The sequence below is a fragment of the Electrona antarctica genome, assembly GCF_951216825.1.
Source record: "Electrona antarctica genome assembly, chromosome: 2".
In the NCBI taxonomy this organism is placed as follows: Eukaryota; Metazoa; Chordata; class Actinopteri; order Myctophiformes; family Myctophidae; genus Electrona; species Electrona antarctica.
The window spans coordinates 16133839-16149492 of record NC_136807.1 but is presented as its reverse complement, the minus strand read 5'-3'; the positions used below and the strand labels follow the sequence as shown (position 1 = coordinate 16149492).

Here is a 15654-nt window from a genome sequence, read left to right as displayed (position 1 = left end):
TCGGCCGGGAGGTGGGTCTGTATCGGTTACGATAGTCAGTCACTCATATTGATCTGTTTATGATGAAAAGTTTACTGATTCGGCGGCATTAACATTAGCGTTTTCTCGCCGTCGGTTCATGCTTCATTTCCGTATGGTCAACCCGACAGGATCAGTTGTTTATTTGTGGAACACAGTTCTTATTTGACGTGATATAAAAATGTCTATGGGAATTCAGAATGGTGGAAAAAAACACGACCCATGGGGGTAGCATGTGTAAAGTCAGACTTTGGTGCTCTATAGGCCTTCTCCCTCCCCCTCTCCTTCACCTCCCTCACTGTCTGTCTCTCTCTCTGTGACCCTCTCCCTCTCTCTCGACCCTCTCCCCCCCCCAGCATTATAATTTAAATTTAGTAGACAAATAAAATTAATCCAACTATGTTCTTTCTTCTTCCAGCGACCACTATTCGCAGGATCATGGAGATAAACCTGGACATCGAAGGTGTGAGCAAAAAAATATTCATTAATGGACTATTGTTGTGATGTTGTAAAGAGTTATTGTATTGCCACTGTCAGGCTTAGAAACCACTTTGTATGTTCCACTATCATTTTTGTCAGGAACAGGAAAATAGAATGTGTTCCAATGCTTCCTATATGTAGAAACACTTTTCAAAATATTTCAAATAAAACCTTTGACTCATTCACTCCTCCCACAGAATACTGTCTGTGTTGCGGAACTACAGACGTGGACATACCCCATCCTCTGTTTAAGGGCGGCCTCTGTCGGGCGTGCAAAGTAAGGAAATCTCTCCTGATAAAAGTCAGACAACAATTTTAACTATGCGGTCACAATGTATTGATGGCACTTAAAGTATTTTACATGGGCTTCCATCTGAGCATGAAGTTATATAGCTTGATTTTTTCATTCAAAATGTTATATGCTGTATATGTTATGGTATATAGCCGAAAAGGGCAAGAAGCATCATGCCTGCTATCATGTCAATTTAAATGTATTATGAATACTTGGGGGAACTGAGTCAAAGCAGCCTTTTGGTTTTTATACACATTTCTTTCCCATGCCAATCCTCTAAAAGTGAGTCCTGTTCCTTCACTGTGTGTCCAGGATAACTTCTCAGAGACTACGCATTGTTATGATGTTGATGGTTACCAGTCATACTGCACCATCTGCTGCTATGGAAAGGAGGTCTTACTGTGTGGCCACGACAGCTGTTACAGGTCCGTCTGTCTGTCTGTTTGTATCTCACTCTCTCTCTCTCTCTCTCTTTGGGCCTGTTAGTCTGTCTCTAGTCTTTCTCTTTGTCTGCTTTCTTTCACCCTGTCTGTCCCCTCTCCTCCGATTGAATGATTAAAAACGAATTAACCTTCTCTCTCCAGGTCCTACTGCGAAGACTGTCTGAACATCCTGGTGGGTCCGGGTTCGTATGTTTCGTTCCAGGCCACAGAGCCATGGCACTGCTTCTTTTGCGAGGAACATCTTAGAGCCCACGGTGCCCTGGTCCCCAGGGAGGACTGGAGTGTACGATTTCAGGCCCTTTTTGCCAACAACAGCGCCTTGGAGTTTGTACGTAACCAACTGCTTGTAATGTATAATTGTATATCATTTAAGGGCACTGCATGTGTTATATAACCTGACTCCGCCAGATGGGGCAGCAGAGAGTACACTGGGTTCCCCCCTCCTGCTCCCATCTGGGAACTCTCAGGCAGACTTGATGCCTGGCCACAAAACGGCCTGGCCAATCAGCAGCAGCTTCTAGCAGCTTCTAGCTTCTAGCTGCTGCTGATTGGCCAGGCCGTACTGGTGAAATTCCTCACTGTCAGGTGAGCGTTAACCCCATGTGTACCAGGGCCCCTCCTGATGTGATGTCTACAGCCTCCTAATTAACCTCATAGTAGTCAACAATATAGTCTCCACTTCTGTCTTTTTTTATTACTTCCTCCAGCGTATTATTATTGAAATAATTACTGTACGGCAGTAGCGGACTGTACTGAAATGAACCGGGCCTTCTATACCGTCCAGGACGCTCATGGAACGGCCGCACGCACGCACGCACGCACGCACACACACAGTGCACACACACACAGGTCAACAACGGCGTAACAATGCTATAATACTGGTAGTCTGGAACAATAACAGACTGTACAGTATATTCCGAAATGCTTTACCTGAACCTGAAGAGGAGATTATGTTAGAGCTGAAACACTAAACATGTTGTTATTGTATGATCTCTGTCCACTATAGGAGCCTCATCGGATGTACCCATCCATCCCTGCCAACCTCCGCAGACCCATCAGAGTTCTGTCTCTGTTTGACGGCATATCAACAGGTACAGATACAATTCAAGACTAAATCCGTTCAAGGAAGGAACATAGTCTCAGTATTTCTGGATTCAAGTCTAATGTATGTTGTTGGTTTACACTTGTATGCAGCATACACACAGTGGTGTGTTCTAGGTTTTTTCAGAAGGTGTACCATAATTATTCCCTGCACACGCACGACATGCACGCGTTGGCGCGTATACACAAACACACAGAGAGGTGTCCTGCACGCAGCCATGTTGTTTCCTGTAGGTGGCTGCAGGGGAAAACACAGCAGCTACAGCTAGAGTGAATGGGAAACACAGCAGCTACAGCTAGAGTGAATGGGAAAGTGACAGCTGTTCGTCTGCTCAAGTTACTCTTTTACCTGCTTTTTACTAATACTAACCTTACAAAGATGCCCAGAACATCGGGACAAACCTGTTTAGTTTATGGCTGCTCCAACAGTGGTGACAAAATTCAACTTCGGAGAGAAACGGAATGGCAAATACATCTACGAGACGATGCACCTACGAGCACCCGCCTGAATTTCGTTGCGCATTAAGTAGTGCAATTACGGTTAAAAGGCTGCTCAGCGGCCCCGCGGTGCCTCAGACGAAGCAGTGAGCTTTGACGAGGGCCGCTGAGGAGCAACGATATGTGTGATGTATGTCTAACCTGTTTGCTGTGTCTCTGTGTACATGCGCATGCATCCAGGGTTCGTAGTGCTAAATAAGCTTGGAATCAAGGTGGAGCTGTACGTGGCTTCAGAGATCGACGAGGACTGCATTGCAGTAGCAGAAGTCAACCATGGGGCGAAGATCACACACGTGTGCGATGTCAGATACCTAACCAAGGAAAATGTACGTGAACTAACTACAGGTTTTACCAGCTCAGTGTGGTTAGAGTGTCCGTGCTTAGAGTGGGAGGATGGGGGTTAAATCCTCGGCTGTGTCAAATCAAAGACTATAAAAATGGTACCCAGTATCATCATTCATCAAGGGTTGGAATCGGGGTAAGTCCTCCTATGCCCAGCATTCCGGGTTTGTGTAAACACAAACTTTGGCTTGTGATTGGCTGATCACCCCATAGCGATGATTTGATTGGCTGAGCACATATTGAAGATAAAAGTGAGGACACAAATTGTGATTAGCCAGAATGAGCTGATGTGCAATAAGAGTGCGCCTCACTTCACACAGGTGTGATTTGTTTGTTCCTATATACACAAACAAAATACATCTAGACTATACATGCAAGTGGACAGCTACACGTGAAAAGAAATACAAACAAGTAGTGTCTACAAGGCTACAAACTCTAGCTTGGGTGCCCAATCTATTGAAGGTGACAGACCGTTCTAGTCCTCCCTACTCCCAAAAAAGCCAAATTCCAATATCCATCTCAGCCACTCGCTCACTTACACTCGGTCACTCCAGCTCCAGCATGGTGGTGTTATGGTGAAAATGGTGACCTGCCGAAATATGTGACCATCTTGTGGACCAACTTACATGGAGGTGTTTAAATACGTGGCCTAAATACTACTAGATTGAACACTGCTAACAAAACAAACCGCATTGATTTACGTTCGGACACTGACATTATGTGATATCTACACACGATTGTCAGCAGGTCACTAATTTAATCACCAACACCAACATGCTGGCGTGACCGAGTGTGAGTGGGCGAGTGGCAGAGATTTGGGGTATTGGAATTCAGCTATATGTTTGCTTACAGCTGGTTCCAACTTCCACCTGGACATTCTACTGTGTTAGCCGAATGCAGATCAAGCTAACCCATCTTCTTATCTCTTCTCCAGCTTAAAGAATGGGGTCCATTTGATTTGCTGATAGGTGGCAGTCCATGTAATGACCTCTCCATCGTCAACCCAATAAGAAAGGGCCTCTATGGTATGGACATGTACAGTAAATGATCTGTCTTTGTTTGTTATTGCAATACTTTATCTAAAGTAGTATACAATAGGTGTAGTTCAGTTCAGTTTATTTATTTCCAGCTCTTTTGGACAACAAGGTATGTACGTTTGTGCAACTCTCTAGTCACTAGAGAGTCCAAGATACTGGAAAAGGGAACAGGGAGATGGCAGATGGTAAATGCTTACCGGGCCCTACCCCTGGCTAATTTAGCAAAGAATATAAATAAATAAATAAAGATTACAGTAGTATGTACGTATCACAACGTTATGTTGTTGTAATTATTTCATCTCATCTGCAGAGGGCTCACCCTCCCCAATAGAGTACTACAGGGATGGTAGTCCCACATAGCCAGATGATCAGAGATCTCTGCCGACTGATACCTCTGGGGAAATGTAAATGTGCTTGAGCAGTGGGAATGGTAATGGCCGCTAAACAATCACATGCCCAATGCTTTGAAAAGCAGATCAAATCACTGTCCCAATATGAATGACCGCCCTAAAGTATTTGTATTGGTTCTGCAATGCAGTTATTGTCTTACATTTATGAATAGTTTCCACACAGTTTTTAGCCAATACATTGAATCTGTAGGTGAAGATCTCTGATTGTCTGGCTACGCGAGACTACTTTTAAGACCCAGCAGTTACCTCTGCCATGGGTTCCCCTTCCAACTGCATATTTGCATTGGAATTTGGATTGAATTAAATTAAATTAGTAAAATGAGCTCTGTAGTAAAGAATGTCTTATGTTATGATATTTTCACGTTTTTGTATTTGCCACAGATCGACACGCATTTTATGATTTCTTCTCTCCAATGTAGATATTGTTGTGCCGATTCCCCAGAACAATTAGCAATACTACAGAAGGGTAAATGGTGCATTTATATAGCGCCTATATCCAAGGTGTGTTACAAAATGCATTACATTTACACACCCACATTTTCATACACAGACAGTGTAGGCAACCATGCAAGACACCAACCTGCTCATTGAGAGCAGGTAGGAGTTATGTGTCTTTAGTTCAGTTAGTTTCAGTTAGGAGTTATGTGTCTTTCTCAAGGAAACTACGACACAAAGCCAAGATTCACAACAAAAACATTAAAGCCCAATTCACACTTCACCTCACAATGCTGTCATGTGCCGAAAACTTTGCGACAGATAATACATTTGGCTTTAGGCTTATGTTAACCACAGACCTTAAGTTATTTTCTGCATGAATCAACAAATCTTTGGATATCTGGCAATGGACCCCATTGTTAACTCACTTCTGGGTTTATAACTGCAAACTATAGTTTTAGTTTGTAGTCATAAAAAGTGCGTTGAATTTTTTGTGCTATAGCAATCTAAAATAAAACACTTTTTAGACACTATAGAGTCTAGAGTCTATATTGTCTAATATAACTAATTGTATAATGTATACTGGTGTAACTTTCTTTCGTGTGGTGTAATTTCCAACTGTGTCCTGCAGAGGGCTCTGGGAGGCTGTTCTTTGAGTACTACCGCATCCTCAACCAGTTGAAGCCTAAAGAAGAAGACCCCAGGCCATTCTTCTGGCTGTTCGAAAATGTTGTCTTCATGAACTTGCACGACAAACACAACATCTCCCGCTACCTAGAGGTTAGATTTAGACAGACAAGTGTCAGTTGTTGTTTGTATGTATATTGTAATTTGTATGTTGTTTTTTTGTTGTGATATTCTGTGTGGACCCCAGGAAGACTAGCGACCGCAGCAGCGGAAGCTAGTGGGGATCCGAATAAAGAATAAAGAATGCTCCTCCAAATCACAATATAACCTTTTAACCAGTTAGGATATAGAGTAAGGGGCTAATTAAATAATTAGAAATATATTCATGCCCTATTTGAAACATGTATGTGACTCATCTGCATCTGATTGGTTGACAGTGTGACCCAGTGGTGGTGGATGCTGTTAACGTAAGCCCTGCCGCCAGGAAGCGTTACTTCTGGGGGAACATCCCAGGCATGAACAGGTACAGTGCGAGTCTGATCAAAAGTGTTAATTGATTTAATTTGGTTACATTTGTACACTCTCAGAGTTACAGTTGGATAAATAAACCAGGATTGTACTAGTGTAGGCTTGGTGCAGGTTACTGAAAATGTGTGAATGTGCTTTAAATGTAGTACTATCATTAAGGTAAGGGTACCCATGAAGTGCTAGAACATGCTTCAGTTTGTTTAACTGACGGACGCGGACCTCATATTCTAATCATTCTGATGATAGGTTGAAACATAGCAAAGCAATATGTTAACACAGGTGTGGTATCTCTATTCATGTACAACATAGAGGTTTAGTAAAGGCTGGTGACTGGCTCTGCACTACCTACAAGTGAGTAAGTAAGCCTTGCCGAGCCATGAGGCCCATAGGGCAGGAGCATATCTCCTGTTTCTGTAAGGTGAGGGAGTTTGATGATGCTAGTATGTCGCAGGGACTTAACCCAATCCAACCCTTGATGCTGAGTGCCAAGCAGGGAGGCACTGGGTCCCTTTTTTCAGAGTCTTTGGTATGACTCGGCCGTGGCTCGAACCCCGTCCTCCCACTTTCAGGGAGGTTGGGGTAATCACAAGGCCACTGAGCTGGTGGCTACAAGTACACCATAAATGCCAAAAGTTGCACACATTTTTTTAAGCCCATATACTGTATGATGTCATCAATATTGGCCAGCAACTCTACATCTCCTCAACCCTTAGATCTCCATATATGGAGCTGACCTGTTATATGTTTATCCTTCCCCATCCATCCTTCCTCTTCGATGTCTCCCTTTTGACTGATACCTGTCCATTTAAACTCGAACTAGACGGGCCTGCCTCAAAGTTATTAGTGCAGCCGCGCCCCGGCAGCCAGCGAAAACTAGAGTTCTCAACAGGCCCGAAAATGAAGGCCCTACCTGGGCCCTCATTAAACCCTGTACACAAGACACTGCCCCTGCTGCCACCCGTAGATCTCCATATATGGAGCTGACCTGTTCTGACATTCCATATGTTGTGACCTCATCAAACCCTGTATATCAAGACACACTCCATATATGGCCAGTACATAATTCATTCCATATGTTGATCTGACCCCCATGCCAAAGCGCCAGTGCTCGCCCAGCAGTTTGCTGTCAACCAGGCGGATATGTTGATCTGACCCCCCATTCCAAAGCCCCCCCATTCCAAAGCGACAGTCTTGCAGAACATGCCACACACACACCAACATTTCACTGCTTGTACCTATATGAGCTTCTCTTGGTTTCTTGATTCATACAGGCCCATGACAGCCGCTCCAGATGACAAGGTGAACCTACAGGACTGTTTGGAGCTGAACAGAAAGGCCAGGGTCAGTCGCTCTACTTTCAATACCGTTCGTTTCTGTTCTCACCTCGACTTGAGTCACCATGTCGTTGGAAACCTTGTATGTCTAAAAATGTTACTTTTCAGGGAAAATATCCTGTGTTCTAATGGATCCAATGTAGTTATTGTAGAGGGTATGCGCCTGCATAAAGTGAGTGGCAAATCGAGTGGCAAAGTGAGTGGTAAAATTAGTTTAATAGCGAGAATAGCAGGCCTACAAGCTCACAACACATTGCATCGCAATGCATTGTAAGCTTATAGATCAGCTATTTTCAATATCTGTGTGCGACACACCTTTGTAAAACATAAAACGATAAAATATTGAGAAACAAGGTTTCTGCCCGACAGCGATGATATATTTCCAAATGATTGTGTAATGTGTGTAATCACAGTCAAATATTTAATGTTGATTTAACTCTGAAGAGTTTACATTACAAATGGAACCACATGGTACTGAGGATTTACAGTGTACATTCAATTAATGTTTCCTTTTCCTTTATGTTGCTTTTCCCAGTTCAACAAGATCCGCACCATCACCTCCAATTCCAACTCTCTGAAGCAGGGTAAAAATGCTCAGTTCCCTGTCATGGACAACGGCAAGGAAGACATTTTCTGGAGCACTGAAATAGAGCAGTAAGGATAACTCAACTCTACATATTGTTGTTGCTGTCGGGCTGAAACCTTGTATCTGCATTGCCTGCTTTTAGCTTGAAGTATCTATTTACCAGCCTACTGCCAGTGGTACCTGCGATTTCCACACACAATTAGGAAATTGTGTATTGGGATTTTTATTTATTTATTTTCTTTATGTTTTCATTGCTGCTGGCTTTGTACATGATGACTTCACATTGGAAGAATGGTTCATTTCAGCTGGTTAATCTTAAGATTAATGTATACTCTATGCCATAGAAGAGAGTATACATTAAGTATTACGGTAGTTAGAAGTAGAACCTGTCAAGTAGAGTCTATGGCAGGGGTGTCAAACTCATTTTGGGGCAAGGGCCACATTGCGCGAAAGGTGACTTGATGAGGGCCGCGGCCAGTTGCAGCTCACATGGGTTGACTTACACTACTTGATACTTGGCTTTGTTTTCTAGACTGTTTATTGACATAAATTGACTTTATTTGTATTACAGTTGTAGGCTACAAGACGTTTGGTATGAGATGTGGAAAAAAGACCCTATGGTCTTTTTTTCGTCGAAAATAGCCAAATCTACAAACTCAAAACGAGTCACGCTGTGAGCGACACCATTGTCCAACGAAGTATGAATGAGACTTAACCGATACCTCTCCCTCTCTCTTCCCCTCCAATTCTCTGCAGGATCTTCGGCTTCCCCAAGCACTACACAGACTGTAGGAACATGCCACGGCAACAGAGACAGAAGGTGCTGGGGAGGTCCTGGAGCGTTGCCGCTGTACGCCACCTCCTCGCTCCGTTGAAGGACTACTTCGAATGGGAGGAGGTTCCTATGACTACGACCACCGCCATCTCAACCTCCATCGCTGTTGCCTCCTCGACCCACTCTTCCAACTCCACCTCTTCATCTTCCACCGGCTCATCCTCTCCTGCCTCGCCAGACTCTGGAGTGCAGGCCAATGTCAACAGTAACTAAGCAAGATGTTTGTTCTGCTTTTTTGTTTGTTTTATTTTCGGGATGAAATATACGCTACTTCGATCCTGCCAACTTTCTATCCATTCAGACCCACCTATTCATATCTTTCCATTATTCCCACCATCCTTTTCAGACAGTGACTTCACATTACACATTATTATCCCATTATGAAATTCAACCCATTTTGACATGTGCTGTAGTGATGCGCTGAAACCAGTATCTGGTTTGCATCATGAGCCTGGGGCATTGTCGTCCACTCGGTCCCTTCTTTTTTCAACACAGCCTTAGATTCTTTTCACATAACCTTCTTTCCATCCATTGTTTCTCAGGGAAATCATTGTAATGTGTTGTCTGCATATAGGAGCAAACATGTTTGAGTAATAGACTGAAACCTAAATTAATTGGTTAAATATAACATCAAATTCAACTTTTTCAATTTCTTTTGTTGTGTTTTCTATCCCCACAAATTTTGAACAATCAGGATTTCATATCATATGGGTGCTTTAACCCATTCTGGGCGGGAACGCCTTTTGGTGTTAGCATTATGTTATGCTTTAGCTATTGAAAAATAGCAGATCTACAAGCTCATAGCTCGCCACCGAGTGGCGCGCTACGAGCTTGTAGGTCTGCTATTTTTGAAAAATCGAAGAACGACTGACATAGAAACATAGCTTTTTCAGAAAACTGTCAGGATGTAGAAGACATTTTTAGAATCTGATCTCAGGTCAAAATGGGTTAATGGAAATTGCTCTCAGGAACAGCTCGACTGATTTTGTCCTCATCGTGATGTCATCAATGTCACCCTACTTTGTATTATTCCTCCTCTTCTTCAGTCTTCAGTTCCAAATTTGCATTTCCACTTTGTTTATAATGTCCACCATTGTTGATTTTCCAAGCTGGCATGGAATGGAAACAAGCCTGGTTTTATTATGTATTATAATGACTCAAATATTAAATAATCTGCATATCAGCACCCCCACCACCTCAGGACATTGTGGTACTGCAGCTAAAACCGCTTTCAGTGTCCATAAAGAAATGACAAGGACTGGTTATATCAGAGTGGTGATTGAGGCTCAAACCATTAGAAATAAGTTTGAGGGACATAGACAATATGGTATTAAATATTAAAAGCAGTTTTAAAATGCATGTTATTTGCGCTTTAATGAACTGTTATGTTGGATATTATTATTTTGGTGCTAACTGATATATGTGTCTCTCTGAGAAAGAGAGAAAATTGTACATAACACTTCTAGTACTGTGATGACACAAAGACCTCCCAATCTCCAGTGTCTTTTCTAAACAATGAGAGAGTATACTTGGGGTAGTGGGTAGAGGCCCTCTGAGAATCGGAAAGGTCACCGGTTTGCCACCCCGGCCTGCCTAGTAGTGTCCCAGAGGAAGACTCTTATATGGTCATCATGACCATATAAGAAGCCATCAACTGGGCAAAGCTGAAAGAATGGTCTTTCTTTTTTATTAGGAAATGGTTGATTTTATAAGAATGTTTTATATCACGACTACTATTTCTGTACTGTGCATGCTTTTAGATGTTATTTTAAACTATGCTGTAGACATCAGAAAAAGGATTACGGTAATTTGTACTTAATTATTTTTTTAAAACCTTTTTTAAACTTAGACCGGCACGGGTCTACGCACAAACGATGCAAATTGGGAATGCATGCCCATTGTACCCGTCTGTCTGTCTGTGTCTCAACTCCCTTGGGTGGTTGGCGACACACACCTAGTTTGAAGTCGGTTGGTCGGAGGTACTAGATATGTGAACTAAAGACAGACAGGCAATGAGGCATACAGAGATTTCGTGCATTTATTGTATTACTTTCTTACAAATTATTGTAAATAGATTGTTTTGAAATCTATTTTGGAATCTTTGATCATGTTTCTGGTGAAAGCTAACATGAAAAAGTTCCTGTGGAAAATGTCAAAGTCCGATTGAATGAAATATATTATATGGAATCTTGACAAAAGGCAATAAAAAGTATTTTATTTCTCAAGTGGGAAAATGTTTTCATTGTAAATAGCATATATATACTGTACATACACACACACGTACCATTATTGGAATATTTTGTGCATAAGGAATATATGAAGTGTGTGTGTGTGAGAGAGATTTTCTTCCAAATATTATAAACTATTCCTGAAGTTTTATGATGATACATGCTTAACTAATGATAGTTTCTTAAACATTAAACAAATTAATAATTAATGATGAATTAATGCTTAAATAATGTATTGAACACTTAAAATTAAGGGTACTTATGAGCAAGTGTTTACCTTTAAAGGAATACAGAAGCAGAAGATTAGATGATTGCATTGACTGCACATGATTGTAAATTAATATGGGCCTAAATAGTTTACATTTTGTCAGTTATGTACAAGCCTGGTCTGTAGTCTGCACAAATGAAAAACACAACCTTTCTCCCTTCAGTTGAGTTTAGCCATAGAGTTATATGGTTTAGCGGTCAAAATGGCTTCAGTGGGGGGGAAATACTCCATCAGGGGAGGGTGCCGCAACACGTTGTTAGCTTGCTTGTAGATCTGTTCTTTTGGGCAGACGAAAATAACCCATTGGCCTGGGGTGGGGTCACACCAGGTGCAAAACCTGGTGTTCATTCAGAACCCAGTGAGATTCGGTAATCAGTCCCGAGAAGCAGTGTGTCCTGGCTGTGGGTTGGTGCTCTTTCTGCAGAGTAAATAATATAATATGACACCAGTAGAACCTACATGTTGGTTGTGTCATATTTCTGTAGCATCTTTCTGAGATGGCTCTAGCTTTGCCCAAGGTATACCAATGCATCTCTACATGCAGTGTAAAAGCCTTTTTACAGAATGTAATCTTAAAAGGCAGACATATTTCTAGAAAAGAACGTGTTAAATACCCCCTTCAGGGCTCTCACAAAGGAAGCCCAGGCCCCAAATGTATAGATCCGTGTACATATGGCATGCAGGATCTGTGCTCGACAAGTCAAGTTGCTTATTGCTTATTTGCTCAAGTAGAGCAAAACCCCATATCACTTTTGTAACACAGTTTATGATATGAGTAATATGATAACATTTTACCTGTAACAAATAAGCAGATTAGAGATTAGATTTAAGTTCCTCAGGACAATACAGGGACACGTGGTGGTTGACAGCTATGGTGCGGAGAAAAACTGACCTTTCAATTACAGTACCCCAACTCCTGTTATTACTTGCGCAAGCAGAGCGCGCAAGTATTGTGGTCGTGCTGGAGTTTTTTATGCGTATGCTTGGAGGTATATATACTAGATGTTGATGGTGACGTAATTAAGATATGTTTCAATGTCGGGTTATAACTGGCTGTCGATGGTGACGTAATTAGGATATGTTTCAGTGGCGGGTGAATTAAAGGTAATTGTCTGTATGTATCTTTATTACGTCACCATCAAAAGCCAGTTATAACCCGGCATTGATACATATCTTAATTACGTCACCATCAACATCTAGTATATATACCTCCGAGCATAGAGCCAAGACCCTATATGGGGTCTTGGCTCCAAAGGAGTAATATATGTGTGGCTGTCAAGGATCACAAACCAATTCAGGCAAAAAAAGGTGTACATTTATTGAGAAAAAAAGGCTTCACAGTAATTAGAGATAGGGCAAGCGTGCATATATACGTCGTCAGGGTGGCCAATGCTAAAATAACAAACAAAACTCCCCCCAACCCTACCTAGAAAAGAAACAATCCTAAACTACACCAAAAAGAAAATTACAATCTAGGCTCCCTGACTAAACAGAAACAATGGGTCAAAACTGGGGCAACAAAAGAAAATAGCAGCACACCCTTACCATACAGCTTCCCTTCTTATGACACAGGCAAAGGGTTTGGGATACTTTGACAGCGGTTTGCGTACAATGATTACTAGGTTGGTCTGTTCTTTAAACACACAGTAAATAAAGAAACCTCGAACTAAGCAGGTAAGGCCCACAGCCTACAGACACTACCCTAGCTACAAACTGGGTTCAGCAGCACAGGTGACGGATGGCAAGACTGACGAGGAGCTTCTCCCATGGGGGATCGTCCGGCATAAAAAAGCCAGCCGACCACAGTATAGTACTTTCAACTTACAACTTACATACATACGTTACCTGTTACCCAACCAATATTGAAACATATCGTAATTAGTAATTACGTCACCATTGACAGCCAGTTATAACCCAACTTTAGTATTTAATTTCAATGTTTTACAGAGAGGCTGAGATATGAAAGTTCGTAGCGGTCGACAGTACTTGCGCACTCTGCTTGCGCACTAGTAGCCTACTTGTGTGCCAAGTAAGTAGGCACTCGACAGAGTGCAGTTCTAGTTTCTCTCTCTCTCTAGTCCACTCTCTTCACTGCCATCCACAAGTATTACTTTGTGGATGACTGGAAGGAGTTTACAGAAAAACATCAAGTGTGTCCAGGTAACTACTGTAATATGACTTGTAATAAGTGATATATAAATGATGGAAATTATCACAGTATTTTGTTAATTTAATATTGTGTAGTACTAGTGAGTCACTAGTACTGTGACTCTAATTATCTTTCTATCTTTCTTCTCCCTTAACCTGCCTCCCTGTCTGTCTAATAGTGTCTATCTCTCTTTAGCTGTCAGAGTGTAGCAGTCAGCACAGGAACCGGTGATGGAGACTTTGAGAAGAACTCAGCCATCATGGCGGCCGTGCCTCAGCCACAGTATATCTGTGGACGTGGTTAACGGCTGCACGGCATGCTGTAATATGGTATGGTTGCCGTTCTGTTTGCATACAGACACCGAAATTCAAGTTAAGACTTGACTGACTGCATTGTGTCATGATGTTGGTTGGAAAGAACACTGTCCTAATCCAGTCCTTAGGTTCATCCAGTCGCTGAAGAAAAACACCTTTAGTGTGCCAGTCAGAGCTCAGTCAGTGGATCCACATCCAGCACTCCGCCTACAACTCTCCCAAGACCACAGGTCTCATCTGTCCTTTCCCGAGACAGAAGGGCAAGGTCTGTCACTCTTCTGAGACAGAAGGGTGAGGTCTGTAAGAAAGAAAGTACGGCTAATGATGACTATACTGTATATTACCATGGCAATAATTAGCAGTGTTTATTCAATAACTTCGTATATCTTTTCTACGTCTGAGCATAGACATGGTAACGCCCAGCCTGCCTCTGATTGGCCTACCGATACTTATAGGAGTCCACTGGTACAGTGGTTCTGTAACTGAGACAGGCCTATTATTGAACAAATGCACTATAGCAATAATTACTATCAGAATATACTGGAGAGCTTTAACTTTTTAGTCTTAACCAAACTAAATAATTTACAGCAGCACCTTAACTAATAACTTCATGTAACTTTAACGCTATTTCTTAAAGATGTAACTAATAATGTATGTTCTAAACCTTTGCAGCCATGTACTGGAAACGTTGGTGTTGGAAAGGCAGTTGGAAAGGCAGAGACCTTGATGACCTAGTTCAGATTCAACCCAACTGGTTGAATCTCAATCAAAAAGGGCTCCACTGTGTCCAGGAAATCGACTACAAACTTGTTGTCGTCATCCTGGTAGCTCCCACTTTTTACTGTCGCCAGAAACTGCCCAACTGATATTAGTCTCAGTGCTTGATGAAATTCCACTGGAGTTGATGTAGCCCTTTCACATTCAATCTCTGAAATGGATGTAAAGAATACATGCCACACAGTTAGGATTAGAGGACCTACAAGACTAATGTCAGTACTATGAAATATAACTGGCTGCAAATAGATGTTCCCATATACCTACCTATATATCCTTTAGCTGTGTAATTGTGCTCCCTAATAATCAAGTTTACATCCACAGGTGCTGTCACAGTGGTAGTTCTAACTGCAGGCTTTTCTCTTCGCAGATGAGTAAGCCTGGGACCGAGGCTAAACTGCAGGTGGCTTTCTTCTTTTAACTGGTGCACGATGTTCAAATACAGTAGGGATTGCATCATCCCTTAGCCTTTTCTGACCCTTTTTTGTTGTCCTGAACTGATCTGCCTCAAAGTGTACCTGTAGTCTATAGAGTAACCATTGTTTATTTTTAGATCATTTTACACAACACTACACATCAACATTATTACAGTGTCCTCACATTACCTCACAACTTTCTGTTGTTGACTATTTCTGGACATGGTCATGTACTTCCGTCTCACATTAATCAACCACTTCTTCCTCCTTTCAGGGTCTACTGGGAAGCCATGCATTTTCGCCCCTTTCTCCGACTGGCTCTTGCATCCGACTGCCTCACAAGTCACAACCAACCACAACTGTCTACAAGGAAAGAAGGAGCAGAACCCAAGCATTGACTGTATTAGAATTTAAAGCCTTGATTATAGGATCAATACGTCCATTGCGAAACTGTCACTGAATGTCCATAACATAAATAATTTTATACCAACATTATGCTATAGGCCTAAGGCTTATACAGTATAAGTTTAAGTGCCATT

General features: G+C 42.0%; 1 protein-coding gene across 1 annotated transcript; it reads left to right on the top strand.

Annotated features, from left to right (window-relative positions):
- Positions 1 to 1144: 1144 nt before the first annotated feature.
- Positions 1145 to 9583, top strand: LOC306942474 (DNA (cytosine-5)-methyltransferase 3C-like). The gene is made up of 10 exons (XM_079528385.1): positions 1145 to 1215; positions 1375 to 1561; positions 2240 to 2324; positions 3013 to 3158; positions 4109 to 4199; positions 5688 to 5836; positions 6121 to 6206; positions 7483 to 7552; positions 8081 to 8199; positions 8888 to 9583. Exons 3-10 carry the CDS (start codon positions 2252 to 2254, stop codon positions 9177 to 9179), a joined length of 1026 nt encoding a protein of 341 aa, XP_079384511.1. The 5' UTR covers positions 1145 to 1215; positions 1375 to 1561; positions 2240 to 2251; the 3' UTR covers positions 9180 to 9583.
- The last annotated feature ends 6071 nt before the right edge of the window (positions 9584 to 15654 follow it).

Bases quoted from the DNA above. Each gene is read 5' to 3' on its own strand.
- LOC306942474 (XM_079528385.1), top strand. From the start codon at position 2,252: ATGTACCCATCCATCCCTGCCAACCTCCGCAGACCCATCAGAGTTCTG. The intron at 2,325-3,012 runs GTACAGATACAA...GCATGCATCCAG, and splicing joins GTTTGACGGCATATCAACAG to GGTTCGTAGTGCTAAATAAG. The intron at 6,207-7,482 runs GTACAGTGCGAG...TGATTCATACAG, and splicing joins AACATCCCAGGCATGAACAG to GCCCATGACAGCCGCTCCAG.